General features: G+C 41.9%; 1 protein-coding gene across 4 annotated transcripts in view; it reads left to right on the top strand.

The window, feature by feature from the left end:
- IFT38 (intraflagellar transport 38) overlaps nucleotides 1-10,384 on the top strand; it is a 52,705-nt gene extending 42,321 nt beyond the window's left edge. For 2 of the 4 annotated variants that reach the window (XM_090279164.1, XM_090279162.1), the window contains 3 exons: nucleotides 5,811-5,918; nucleotides 8,135-8,190; nucleotides 10,045-10,384. In XM_090279164.1, the coding sequence (XP_090135290.1) occupies nucleotides 5,811-5,918; nucleotides 8,135-8,190; nucleotides 10,045-10,191 (311 nt within the window). In that variant the 3' untranslated portion in view covers nucleotides 10,192-10,384. Of the gene's footprint in view, nucleotides 1-5,810; nucleotides 5,919-7,288; nucleotides 7,327-8,134; nucleotides 8,191-10,044 lie in introns of those variants that run through there. The other 2 variants (XM_090279163.1, XM_090279165.1) reach the window with 2 other exon arrangements.
- Nucleotides 10,385-12,498: the final 2,114 nt, after the last annotated feature.

Here is a 12,498-nt window from a genome sequence, read left to right as displayed (position 1 = left end):
GAGCCAAGACCAGCCATTCATATGGAAAAACAGCATGGTTGGGCCGGTAAGCTGGGTGGGACAGAGTCTGGGGATCTCCTAGGCAGGTCAAACAGTGTTAGCCAGGTTGATGGTGTCCCAGATATGGCACCAACTTGCTGGATCTGTGAGAGGAGCATTTAGAAAAGAGACAATGACCTCTGCTTGCCTTGATGCCAGACACTTCAGTTTCTCCCTTATACCACTGGTGCCTTTCAAGCTGCTACCCTGGTGCTGGAGCTCAGAGGGTGTGAGTCTGAATAGGTGAGTCCATGCATGGGTTCTTTAAGAGGAACTGCTTGGAACTCCAGAAGTTTCTTCCACCAGTTCAATCCCTGCTGGTTTTTGTAGCCAGAAGTTGTGGGGACTTATCTTCCTGGCACTGGAACCCTGGGCTGGGGAGCCTGGTGTGGGGCTGGGACTCCTCACTCCTAAAATACCCTTCCCGAATTTTCATCCACCACACGTAGGTGTGTGCCCCCTCCTACCTGTCTCTGTGGTTGTGGTTTCTTCAATTCTGTAGTTGTCAGACTTCCATTCAGCTCTATTTCTGACAGTTCTGGCTAATAGTTGTTCTATATTTTAGTTGTAATTTTGATGTGGTTGTGTGAAGAGGCAAGCCATGTCTGCCTATGCTGCCATCTTGACTGGATCCCTGGCATTATATTTCTGTTGGACAGTGCTGATTTAATAGGAGAAACTTATAAAGATACTGCCTATAGTTTAAGTGAGTATAAAGTGGTATCTCATTGTGGTTCTGATTTGAATTTCTCTGATAGCTAATGAAACAGAGCATCTTTTCATGTGCTTATTGACTGTTAGTGTATCTTCTTTGGAGAGATATCTATTTAAGTCCTTTGCACATTTTTAACTTAGGTTGTCTTTTTGTTATTGAGTTGTAAAAGTTCTTTATGTATTCTGGGTACTAGAATATATAAAGTATTTTGTGAGTGATTTAAGTGATTTGTGATTTGCAAATAATTTCTCCTTCTTTAGACTGTGTTTTCATTTTTTTGATGATGTACACAGTTTTAATGAATTTCAATTTGTCCATTTTGGGGGGTGCGGATTGCTTGTGCTTTTAGTGTTATATCTAAGTAAGAAATCCCTGCCTAATTCAAGCTCACCAATGTTGACTCCTATGTTTACTTTTAGGAGTTTTATAGTTCTAACTATTACATTTTGGTATCTGATTCATTTTAAGTTAATTTTTATATATGATGTGAGGTGAGGATCCAACTTCATTCTTTTGCATGTAGCTATCCAGTTGTCCCAGCACCATGTTGAATTTTACCAGCACCATTGTCTGTACTTAATTTTAACATGCCACTGACAACTCCGTGATTTCAGTATCGGCATGCATTTACCTATTGGGTTAGCCAAAAAGTTTGTTTGGCTTTTTTCCGTAAGATGGCTCTAGTAACACTTAGTCATCTTTAACTTCATTCGAAACAACTTTGTTAGATTGTATTGTGATAGTTGATATATCAGTGTATATTTAAAAAGACATCAAAATTGGTGAATTTTTGTATAGCCATTTTAATATTGAAGATGGGAGAAAATACATAACATTTTTGGCATTTATGCTTTATTATTTCAAGAAAGGTAAAAACGTAACTGAAATGCAAAAAAAGATTTGTGCAGTGTATGGAGAAAGTGCTGTGACTGATTGAACATGTCAAAAGTGGTTTGCGAAGTTTTGTGCTGGAGATTTCTCACTGGATGATGTTCCATGGTCAGGTAGACCAGTTGAAGTTGGTAGTGATCAAATCAAGATGTTAATTGAGAAGAACCAACATTATACCATGCAGTAGATAGCCAACGTACTCAAAATATCCAAATAAATAAAGTTATTGGTAAGAAGGAAAAATGTGTCTTTTTTTTACGGAAAAAACCATATGGACTTTATGTCCAACCCAAAACTTAGTCCTTGGTGTATTGCTTTGAGTTGTCAGAAGAAATCAGGTTGAACCTGAGATATCTTTATTAATATAGATTTAAAATTCATGATATCATTTGATTTATGTTACATTGGGTATGAATTTAATGTCATAATTTTCCAGCATGAAGTAAAAAGTGAACTAAGCTGAACAGTGATTTCATTTTATAGTCATTGATTTGCTTGAATATTTAATCATGTTCTCTGTAAGGGCTTTTGTAAGGTGGTCATTTTCAGGTCAATTGTGTTGAAGTCATGCAGGGTACTATTATTGACTCTCTCCAGCTCCCAGCTTTGCCCCTCATTGCTATAGAGCACAACTCTTCTCTCTGTGACTAAAGAAAAAAGAACGTTTTCCCTCAGTGCCCAGCTAGAGGTAGCCACCATTTCATTACCCTCTTAGATCAGGGCCTAAGCAAAACCTTTTTGTAAATGAACATTCACCATACTTCCAAACTGATTTAAGGTCAATCAGAGCAACAGCTGCAAACTCCTCCAGTTCCATCCTTAAAATGTGTGTGCCTCCCTGGGTGCAGAGTAGAAAGGGACTGAGTGATGAACACTTTTTCTCCCTTCTGTGGAAACTCTCATTCCATAGGTTCCCATTAGGAAATGTTCAACTTGCACAAAACTCCAGAAGAGTATTTAAGAAATCAATGTAAAAGGCCATGGTATTGAGAATGGCCTTTCTTTATATGTCTTTATAATGCATTTTCTCCAGTAAAAAAATATCATGAGCACCAGTTGTCATTGCTAGTCACTAGGTCACCATCCATCTCATGCCAGCCCAACTCAGGCCATCGTTAGCCTGGTCTCCTTGCCTCTGGTCTTGTTTTGGTACTGTTGCTGACATCTTTTTTTTTTTAATATGCTTTATTGTTTATGCTATTACAGTTGTCCCAATTTCTTTTCCCTTTGTTCCCCTCCACCCAGTAACCCCCCCTCCCTCCAGTTGTCTCTCCCCTTAGTCCATGCCCATTGGTTGTGCATATAGTTCTTCTCAACATCTTCCTATCTACTCCACTGCCTCCTACTATGCTTCTTAATTCTTGCACCATCTCCCTCCCTTTCCCCCCTTCCCCTCCCCACTGACCTCCCCACAAAATGTTCCCCATACCTATAATTCTTTTCCTACTCTCATTGCCTACTTAGTCTGCTTTTGTTCCAATTCCTTAGCTTGTTGTTGGTTGTTGTGATACAGTTTTCAGTTCGATGTTCATAATTTTGATCCTCCTTCTCCTAAACAACTCCCTTTAACATTTCATATAACAGTGGTTTGGATCTGATGAACTCCTTCAGTTTTACTTTGTCCTGGAAGCACTTTCTCTGCCCTTCTATTCTGAATGACAGCTTCACTGGATAGAGTAATCGTGGTTGTAGGTTTTTGCTTTTCATTACCTTGAATCTTGCCTGTCCCTTCTTGCCTGCAGAGTTTCTTTTGAGAAATCAGATGATAGTGTTATTGGGACCCCTTTGTACTTAATTCTCTTCTTCTCTCTTGCTGCTTTTAAGATTCTCTCTGTATCCTTAATTTTTGACATTTTGATTATAATGTGTCTTGGTGTGGTTCTCCCTGGGTCCAGTGTATTTAGAACTCTCTGTGCTTCCTGGACCTGTAAGTCTATTCCTTCACCAAGTTAGGGAAGTTCTGCTTCATTATTTTTTCACATAATTTTTCAATTTCTAGTTCTTCTTCACCTTCTGGCAACCCTATGATTCGGATGTTGACCCTCTTACAGCTGTCCGATAAGTTTCTGAACCTAACCTCTCCTCATTTTCCTCACTTCTCGTTTCCTCTTTCTGCACTGGTTGACTGATTGTTCCTTCCCTGTGTTCCGATTTGTTGATTTGATCCCTCGTTTTCTCTCCCTCACCACTCGTTTCATATGTGTTTTTGTTTATTTCAGCAGGACTAGCCTTCATTCCTTCCCCATCTTGTTTAAGATCTGCTGTCAAGTCTGTAAGCATTCTTATAACCAAAGCTGTGAACTGTGCCTCAGAAAGATTTCCTATTTGCTGCTTCGTTAGATTAGATATTTGCTGTCTGGTCAGCTGTGTCACCAGGATCTCTATCATGATCTATGACATCCTGACAGTTTTGTGTTTATCTTTGCTTCCTGGGCAGGGCTGTCACACCGGCTATGTGATAGGGGGCAGAGCCCCATGCACTCGTCATAACCAGGCGACCCATCTCACCACGTTGTGGCATTTTCTGCGGGAGTAGGGGTCCAAGATGGATTCTTGCCATTCACTCTTCACTGAGAGACCAGGAGTCTCCTCCTCTGTCCCCACCCACTCCGGGCCTCACAGTCCAAGGCAATGGAGGCCTGCCTTCCCCGGCTTTGGAATCGCAAGCTGACAGGTCTGGTCTGCAGCCGGGGGTGCTCCCTAGGGGCTTCTCGCCTCCCCCTTAATATGGGTGTCTATGCTTACTGCTGTCCTGTCTCCGTCGCTGGTGCTGCTGCAGACAGCACAGCTTGAGCTCTCCCCAGCTTCGCCCCTCCAACCTGTCCGGACAAGCACCACTTCTTTGTAACTTCATACATTGGACTTCCATTTATTTTCTGGAACTTCTGGTTATTTCTGGTTTTGCGGTAGTTGTATTCCTTCTTAGTTGTGGTGGGAGATGGAGCGTGTCACTTTAGGCCTTCATCTTGGCCAGAAGTCTCCTGTGTTTGTTTGCCTCCGCATCCCAGGGAGAGCTGTCACTCCTACTACATTGTAAGGGGCGGAGCCTTAGGAATTCGTCAGTACAGGGTGACCTGTTTCACCATGCTGTGGCACTGTTTGCGGGGGAGGGTTCTGAGAAGGAACAATGCCGCTTGCCCAGCACTCGCCCCTTTTCTAGGCACTTCTCCCACTTCTGCACTGGACTGGCGCCCCTCTAGCTGCTGCCCTGGCCGTTGTTTCCAGAGTGGGTGGGTCTGCAGGTGTTCTAGGTCTGTGGGGGCCCTTTAAACAAGCGGACTCTGCTGAAAGACCAGCAATTTCTGCCTCCGTCCCAACCCCCACTGGTTTGCACAGTCAAAAGCAATGAGGCTTGATTTTCCCTGGTGCTGGGACAGTGAGCTGTTTGGTCTGGTGAGGGGCTGGGAATGCTCCCCAGGTGTCCCTCCCAACTTTTTAGAATGTGTAACTGCGCTTTCTGCTGGGCTGCTGCTGTTGCTGCTGCTGCTGCTGCTGCTGCTGCTGCTGCTGCTGCCGCCGCCGCCACCACACGGTGTCCTCTCTGCCCCGGCTCCGCCCCTCCTACCTGTCTGAATGAGTATTTCTTCTTTAAATCTTTGTTTGCTAGACTTCCATGCACTTTGATTTTCTGGAACTTCTGGTTATTTCTGGTTTTGTGGTAGTTGTATTCCTTCTTAGTTGTGGAGGGAGACACAGCATGTCTGTCTACACCTTCATCTTGGCCAGAAGTCTCTGTCGCTGACATCTTTGTTATCCTCAAAGAGTGTGAGTTCTGGTAACAGAGCCTAAGACTGAATGGTGAATGTTTTCTTTTCTCTCCGACTAACCAAGAACTCCCAACTACTTTGGCAACTGGCTATTCAGTTATTTAGTTTCACATACTGGAATAGTGATTCTTTCTAATATATCTGACCTACTTTTTTCTAGCATTGGAAAATTGTTTTTCAAAAAATCAAACAAACCAGCCTATCATCTGCATTAACTCTTCCCTAAGTATCAATAAGCAAGTCTTGAGCATCTCATAAAATCTAATGCATCAAAAGAAAGGTTGAGAAGTGCATGAACTTGCACAACAGCCTTACTAAACAGAGGCTGCTTCAAAAGTAATGATGGATCCACTCCCCCCAGCCCTATATTTTATTTGGCTTACTTGTGTTCCTACCAGGTAATAATGACTCGGACATTGACATCCAGGAGGATGATGAATCCTACAGTGAACTGGAAGAGAGACGGCTGTCCAAGCCACGGACAGCCATGGAGGTGCTCATGCAAGGTACGATGGCCTCTGTCGCTTGCCCTTCTCCCTGTGTCTGTCACGGAACACTATGGCCAGAGCTGCTTGGTATCGAGGCCTGTAAGCACACAGCTAGTGGCCCTGCTGTTTCTCCTGCCCTGTTGTTTATCAGGGTTCGGTTCTTAAACTGCTCATTGTCATCTTTGCCACTAATGCTCTTACATGTGGTTCCGAGAATGGCCAATTCTTATTTGTGGCTTGCTGTTTCTCACAGAGTTCACTGGAACGCACTGCCTCTGCCACTGAGCTATATCCTGCCCTTTTTCTGTCCAAAACTGCTCTCAGAGCAGTTATATAGCTTATGGTCAGAGAATTAATGTACAAAGAAGGGACTTACACAAGCATCTCTGCCTTCTAAAAATGTTCTCCTAATCTCTACTTTCTCACTGCAACAGAGTCAAGCAACAAAATGTGTGGAGCAAATCTGAGTGGGGAGTGGGACATGAGGAAGATTTCCCACCCTAGAGGGGTCATGACCAATGGCCTAAGGGTGTGTCCTTCCAAATTGCCTTTATACACACACATACTCAAACATGGACACAAAGATCACCTAAAATGTTTTTTAACCTGAATGGACCAGACTGTGTGTATGGTTCTGCAATCTACTTAAAAAAAAAAAATTTTAAATATATTGTACTCTTCCTGTGTCAGTAAAATATAGATCTGCATTTTTCTTTTTGATAGTTTCATACTATTACACAGTATGCCTGTACCTATAATTTACTTGGGCATTCCCATATTGATACTTAAGTTATTTCTACTCTTTTTCTTATAGATGTATTTTTCTGCATATAAGCAAGTGGTTCTTTAGGCTGTGTCATTAAAAGTGAAATTCTTAGGCCAAAGGTTTGTAAATTTAAATTCTGATAGATAACACTAAATTGCTCTATATTTGCCTTTAAAAATGTTTCTTACGTACCACTTGTTAATTTTTGGAGCACAATTGCATTTTCATATACATATTAAATATAAGTAGTTAATCATCTTCCTCTCATCATTTTGTATTACATTTTGTTAACTACTTTCTCTTTTTCTAGGCCCACCTATTTTTTTAAAATTAATTAATTTATTTATTTTTAGAGAGAGGGGAAGGGAGGGAGAAAGAGAGGGAGAGAAACATCAGTGTGTGGTTGCCTCTCGTGCTCCCCAACTGGGGACCTGGCCCACAACCCAGTCGTGTGCCCTGACTGGGAATCAAACCAGTGACCTTTTGTTCGCAGGCCAGCACTCAATTCACTGAGCTATACCAGCCAGGGCTAGGTCCACCCATCTTTATTTATTAATGTCACCTTTTTTATAGGATAGTTAGATGCTCTGATTTTCTTTTTCTTCCTTTTATTTTTTAACAGCTTCATGACATCAATAGAAGTTAGAGGTTATGAGCCAAGGCTCTTAAAAGGTATGTGATTAGTTCAGTAGAACCTAGTAAAAGCTTCTAAATTCTGCTGCTGACCACTCACTGAAGAAGTGAAACAACAAAAGATACACATTTTATCTGACCCAAGGGAAAGTTTTTGTAAACAGATCTTGGTGGTGACATCAGCCCTGTCCTGAGTGAGCTCCTCTCTGAACTACCCTCACTGCCTTTCCCCTGAGGCCTGGACCTGAGGTCAGCGGTGTTCCTTTCTCAGCCTTCAGGTGTGAGAGCAGTTCTCTGTCTCCACTCAGTGAAGGGTGCCTCCTGAGTTTTTGCAGAAGTCACATCTAGTCAACATTGACTTTCAAAGGAGGAATGGAGAATTACTCAGATAATGGTGATATTTTGAAAGATGAGCTAATTGTGATACTTAAACTTTTTTCTTTTTGAAGCTCAGACATAGATCTAAGTACAAGTGACATGGGTCCATAAGGGAAGAATATATTTTCTTTCTCAACAGATACTGTACCTGTTCCACTATATATAAACTAATAATGGGATTCAGTGATTCTTCCCTAAAACATTTATAGGATGCACCTGTATTTTTCTGATTTATGTTTCGTGATTACATTTTACTGCCATTTCCCTTGTTTCACTGTGGAAATGCAAAAAGCCCGTTACCATTTATTAACAGTTCTGATAAGTTGGATGCTACTTGAGGTAATTTTTTATGATTCTTCTCTTTCCCAATTTTCTAAAGGAAAACAAATCTTGGATGCCAATTCATGCCTTATTGTACAAGGTTTTTTCAATTTCTCCATGTTTTTGTTCTCCCCAGGAAGACCTAGCAAAAGCATCGTGGGCAGGATGCGAGGTGGAGACTCTGATGATGATGTGAGTTCTGAGCAGCTTCCTTTAGCACTTGTGTCCTTTCTGGTCTTGGGCTGGCCTCAGTGACTAGATTAGCCAGGAACTGAGCACGTCTAACTAGCTTAATGTGAGGTGTGGCTTCTCAGTCCGGCTCATCACCGGATTTGTGGCAGAGTTTGGCCTCCCAAGGAGCTGGACTTTCTTCTTTGTTAATGACTCTTTTCTTTTCAAATGAACCTGCTTGCCCTACTTTTTTTTTCCTTCTCATTTTCTGTCTACTGTCACTTTCCAAAGATGGAAGGAGGACCAGCTCTGTTAGGTAAATGAAAGACTTCCAGCTGCTCCAAGAAGCAGGTTGGTTTTCTTTTTCACCTTATCCATGTGTGTGTGTGCATGCGTGTACACGCTCGCACACTTGCTCAGGGCCAGCGAGAGCCTTCCCCAAGAGTGGTGCTTCTGTTTCCTGGGAAAAAAGCCACTCAAAATGGTGAATGGTGAAATTACCTAAAGGTGCCTATGCTAAGGAGGAAGCGTGAAGGCTGAGCCAAGAGACAAGAAATGGTGTGGTTGGGGAGCCATCTGTCCCTTGAACCATAACCTAAAAAGGAAGGGATACTGCTGAGGGCCTGGGGTCAAGACTAGCCCTCTCTTCAGCTCCATTCTGGGGAGGGAGCATGAAAAGGAGGCTCTCCTGAGACCAGTGTCTTGGAGAGGCTGGGCAAGGGACTGCAGCACCTTGGACGTTATTAAGTGGATAACTGACTGGGAAATGAACCAGAATGGGGAAACAAGGGGTCCCTGCTCAGGCCCAGCTATTGAGGCTCTTCCATCCATCACTCTGGCCTGCCTTCTTTGTCAGGAAGATGAAGAGTGTTGGGCAAGCAAGACAAGACAGAGGAGCAAGATGGGGTGAGAACCCAAAGAGAAGGGTGCTCTGGAGGACAGAAGAGTGGATGCCAGGAAAGTAGGAGCCCATAGGTCAAAGAGGAGGATAGAGAATTGCCCCATTGTAATTGAATGTGCTGAGTGTGTTAATCTTGATAAGAGCAGTTTGGAGGGATTGGTGAGGTGAGAGCCTGACTCGAGTGTATTTAAGAGGCAGTGAGGGGATAGGTGGGGACAGTGAGTTCAAAACTCATTCAAGAAGTTTTGTTGTGAGGGGAATAGGGAAACAGGGCAAAGTAGCTAGAGAGGAAGATAGGATTACATTTTTAGGGTTTATGTTTTGTTTTTATAAAAAGAAGGAAATTATAGTGTGTTTGTATACTGGTGGGGATGCTTTATATAGAGTGAGCAGCCATCCTGGTTTACCTGGGACACAGGACTTGAAGTTTTAAAACATGGCTGAGTTGGTCACCCCAGATCTAGATGATGGATGAGAGTGGTTTTGTTTTGTTTTGTTTTGTTTTGTTTTGCTTCTAACGCCCATTTTCTGCGTGGTTTTCCATCCCCAATCTGTCAAAAGCAGAATAAGCTCTCCTTCCCTCTCTCCCAAGTCCCTACCCTCCTTGCTATCCACTGGTGGATCTCTGGGCCACCAGGAGCAAAGCAGCACCCAGTGAGTCTTGGTGCAGGTGTGGTGGTCCTGAGACGTCAGTGGAGAAGCAGCCCGTGTGGCACCAACCTTGGATGGCATGTTGGTATTTGAAAATTACCAGTTAAATGATACTATGATCTCTGTGTTCCAGTCAGCAACTTCTAGATGTTGGTCCATTTTTATTTCCCTACAGCCTGACTACTTCTCTGCCAAGCTCTTCCTTCACTTGGGGGTGTTGCTAGTTATTGAGCTACTAGTAAAAAAGTAAGGTAGGGTCTTGCTGACAAGGTGTCAGGAACGAGATGGGACCCTCTGTTATATTTACTATCTTTTTCCTATAGGAAGACTCAGAGGACAGTGAAATTGACATGGAATATGATGAAGAAGATGATGATTTGGAAGATGAGAGCATTGCTCTCTCTCCAGCTAAACCCAGTCGAAAGGTCCGGAAAGCTGAGCCTCTGGAAGAGAGTGACAATGACTTCTGACCTTAGCAAGGGACCCATGCAGATTAAAACCGTCAGATTTGTAGGTAAATGGCGATGTAGAAGGTTAGGAAGGAAATATATTTTGTTCACTAACCCAGTTGGACTCATTGTTAATGAAGTATTACCTGTTTTTGCTTTAGCATCCTACATGTAACTTCATGGAGCTTAAACAAGAACCAGAGCAAACCCCAAAGATGATTTTTTTGCTTTATTTATCTCCTAAAACTTGGAAAATGCATGTGTACTTAGTGATTCACAGCCACAGGACAAAAACTCAAGGAGAAATAAGTTTCTATGTAAGTTTTGATTATCGTTGTCATATATATCCTTTTAAAGTCAGTGAGACAAACCTGGCACTGGGGCTGCACACAAGGACTCACTCTAGGAATCAATGTCAGACTATTAATCACTTACACAATTTAGAGGCTGTTAATTCTAGCCTTTATTTCATTTTATAGTCTGATTTTTCTTTCTGCATGCTTACAATACCAAGCTTTAAATGTATTTTACTAAAATTTTCTGAAAGTTAGTGAAGTAAGATGAAAACCAACTTTTCTTGAAAATCAGTCAACAGAAGATGCTCCAGATTATAAAGTCTTTATTTTCTCTCAGAAAGTTAACATTTCTTTATTTTTTTTTAAATTTTGTATTTGGTTTTTCAATTACAGTTGTCCCATTTTTCCCCCATTGCTCCCCGCCACCCAGCCCATCCCATCTCCTGCAATCATATCCCTCCCTGTTGTCCATGTCCATGAGTCATTTATACACATTCCTTGACTAAACCCTTCCCTTACTTATCCCCCTTCTCTCCCTCCCCCCTCTCCCCTATTGGCTGCTATTCTGCTCCTTGTCCTATTTAGTTTGTTTGTTTATGTTGTTCTTTAGTTTCCTGTATTAGGTGATATCATATGGTATTTTTCTTTCTTTGCCTGGCTTATTTCACTAGGCATAATTCTCTCTAGTTCCATCCATGTTGTCACAAATGGCAGGAGTTCCTTCTTTCTCTCTGCTACATAGTACTCCATTGTGTAAATGTACCACAGTTTTTTGATCCACTCATCTACAGATGGGCACTTAGGCTGTTTCCAGCACTTGGCTATTGTAAACAGTGCTGCTATGCACATAGGGGTGCATAAGTTCTTTTGAATTAGGGTTTTAGGATTTTTCGGGTATAATCCTAGCAGTGGAATCGCTGGTTCAAAAGGCAGTTCCATTTTTAGTTTTTTGAGGTAATTCCATACTGTTTTCCATAGTGGCTGCACCAGTCTGCATTCCCACCAACAGTGCACTAGAATTCCCGTTTCTCCACATCCTCCCCAGCATTTGTTGTTTGTTGATTTGTTGATGATGGCCATTCTGACAGGTGTAAAGTGGTATCTCATTGTGGTTTTTATTTGCTTCTTCTGATGGCTAGTGATGTTGAGCATTTTTTCATGTGTCTATGGACCTTCCGTATGTCCTCTTCAGAGAAGTGTTTGTTCAGTTCCTTTGCCCATTTTTTAATTGGGTTGTTTGTTTTCTTGATCTTGAGTCATATAAGCTCTTTATATATTTTGGAGATCAGTCCCCTGTCTGAGATATCATTGGCAAATATGTTTTCCCATCTGGTTGGTTTCCTTTTCATCTTGCTGATGTTTTCTTTTGCTGAGCAGAAACTTTAGTTTGATGTAGTCCCATTTGTTTATTTTTTTCTTTATTTCTCTTGACTTAGGAGATGTATCCGTGAAAATATTGTTATGTGGGATATCTGAAATTTTCCTGGCTATGTTTTCCTCTAAGACTTTTATGGTGTCACGGCTTACATTTAAGTCTTTGATCCATCTTGAGTTTATTCTCATGAGTGGTGTAAGTTGGTGGTCTAGTTTCATTTTTTTGCACGTCCCTGTCCAGTTCTCCCAGCACCATTTGTTAAAGAGGCTCTTTTCACTCCATTTTATGTTCCTTCCTCCTTTATCAAATATTAGTTGACCATAGGTTCCTGGATTTATATCTGGGCTCGCTATTCTGTTCCACTGATCTATATGTCTGTTCTTATGCCAGAACCAGACTGTTTTGATCACAGTGGCTTTGTAGTATTGTTTGATGTCTGATATTGTGCTTCCTCCTGCTGTGTTCTTCTGTCTCAAGGTTGCTTTGGCTCTTCAGGGTCTTTTTTGGTTCCATATGCATTTTTGGAATATTTGTTCTAGGTCTGTGAAATATGTCATTGGTAATTTAATAGGGATTGCATTGAATCTGTAAATTGCTTTGGGTAGTATGGCCATTTTGATGATGTTGATTCTTCCCATCCAAGAACATGGTATTTGC

Source organism: Furipterus horrens, unplaced genomic scaffold (genome assembly GCF_987537825.1).
Source record: "Furipterus horrens unplaced genomic scaffold, mFurHor1.1.pri manual_scaffold_5, whole genome shotgun sequence".
NCBI lineage: Eukaryota > Metazoa > Chordata > Mammalia > Chiroptera > Furipteridae > Furipterus > Furipterus horrens.
The sequence above is the reverse complement of the archived record's forward strand: the minus strand, read 5'-3'. Positions and strand labels throughout refer to the sequence as shown.